Raw genomic sequence first — 1,739 nt, 5'->3', positions numbered from 1 at the left:
ATGGAGAGGATGGAGTCCATGGAGCCCATCTCGGCGTACTACACCACCGCCTACCCCGAGATCCAGCCCGGCGAGAACCACGGCGCCGCCGAGACCCCCGGCGGCAGCCAGCCCGACCCCCCGGCCGCCGCCTCGTACGACGAGGACCTGACGCACAAGGTTTGGATCACCGGGGCTGGGGCATGTCCTGGAATGCGGTGTCCTGGAGTTTCCCGTTGTACTACTATGACATCGATTTTTTATTTTACTCCTTAAATTTGGTTGGTTTGATCTTATTTTCATCCTCATTTTTATTATTAGGATTAGGGTTACGATGATGATTATTATTATGATTGTGATTTATTTATTTATTGTTGTACTTCTCGTCATTATTTCTGGCAGCACCTTTCATACGAAACATGCAAATCAAAATGCTTTACATTGATAGATAACAGTCTAATATTATTATTATTATTCTTATTATTATTATTATTATTATTATTATTATTATAACCTTGATTTGTATAGCACCTTTAATACACACAATGCTACTGAAAGTGCTTTACATTAATAGAAAACATAATAATAATAATATTAGTAATAATAATAATAATAATAATAATAATAATAATAATCAATAAAAGGGCAAACTCGCAAAATGCATTTCATAAAAACATTAGACATAATGTCTGCCTCTAATGTCCGTCCCAGTTCACTGTATGCGTACTTGCTTAACTTGGGTTGAGGCTTTCCAGCTCCGTCTCAAGGTTGCTGCTCATTGCGTTTTGCCAGCACCACTGCTTTGTACTGTAATGCCCGGATTTCTTCCCTCAGCAGCAGCAGCACTCGTCTTAGATAAGGGATAAGTTAAGAGATTATTTTTCTGTCAATGGGGGGGGGGGGGGGGGCTGTCAATTAGGCCAAGACCAGCCTGTCAATCTGTTGCTGAGAGGCTTAGTGCCACCAGTGTGGTGAGGAAGAAGTGGGCTCAGTGACTAATGGAGCTGTGGGATGTGACTCCTCTGTTCTAATGACAACATGCACTTCAAACAGCCTTTTGGTGTTTGAGTTGTGTCTATCCCTGTAGTTCTGACTCTCCCCCTGGTGCACGCTCTCCTTTCCTGTGTGCGTGTGTGTGCGTGCGTGCGTGCGTGTGTGTGTGTGTGGGTGCGTGTGCAATGCTTGGGTGGGTGGGTGGGTGGGTGTGTCTGTCTCTGTGTCTGCGTCTGTCTATGTGTGTGTGCAGCAAGCGAGAAGGGAGCGGGTGCTTGTTTCAGAATAACAATGGTACAAGCTGTGTGTAAAAAGAACTTGCGGATGAGCACTTTCCCCGGCCAATCTGGGCAATCCGCCCGTTTGAGTTCAACCCCTTTTTTCACCATGTACCACGGTCCGGCTTCTCTCACTCTCTTCTATTTTTCCATCCATCCCCCCCCCCCCCCCCGCAGTTTGGTACTCGTCTATCAAGCTACTTTGTATGGATCACCACGCACTGCACACACATTCTGTTAATATAGTACATGCACGCGCACACACACACGCGTATTTGTGAGCGGGCGTCAGCTGTCAGATTAATTTAATATGGTCTCGGAAGCGGAAATAATCTTCTTCCACCCAGTTGTAGGGTTGATGTCCCTGGTTAACCCGTGGAGTGCCACTCTGCAGCGTAACATACTATCTGTTCAGAGATGGAGAGGAGGAATTCAATCCCTCCTCACTGTTTACTTGTTTCCACGGTCGTTCATCTGGGTTTGCATATT

General features: G+C 45.7%; 1 protein-coding gene across 1 annotated transcript in view; it reads left to right on the top strand.

Moving 5' to 3' along the window:
- The window catches only part of LOC307245800 (ras-related protein Rab-37-like), a gene marked incomplete at both ends in the record, with an annotated part of 8,539 nt that continues 6,800 nt past the window's right edge, over positions 1 to 1,739 (top strand). Inside the window, one exon of the mRNA XM_080021478.1 lies at positions 1 to 159. Coding sequence (XP_079877604.1) covers positions 1 to 159 — 159 coding nt within the window. The remainder of the gene's footprint in view (positions 160 to 1,739) is intronic.

Source organism: Zeus faber (genome assembly GCF_960531495.2).
Source record: "Zeus faber genome assembly, chromosome: 20".
Taxonomy (NCBI): Eukaryota; Metazoa; Chordata; class Actinopteri; order Zeiformes; family Zeidae; genus Zeus; species Zeus faber.
This window is presented reverse-complemented; position numbering and strand designations above follow the sequence as displayed.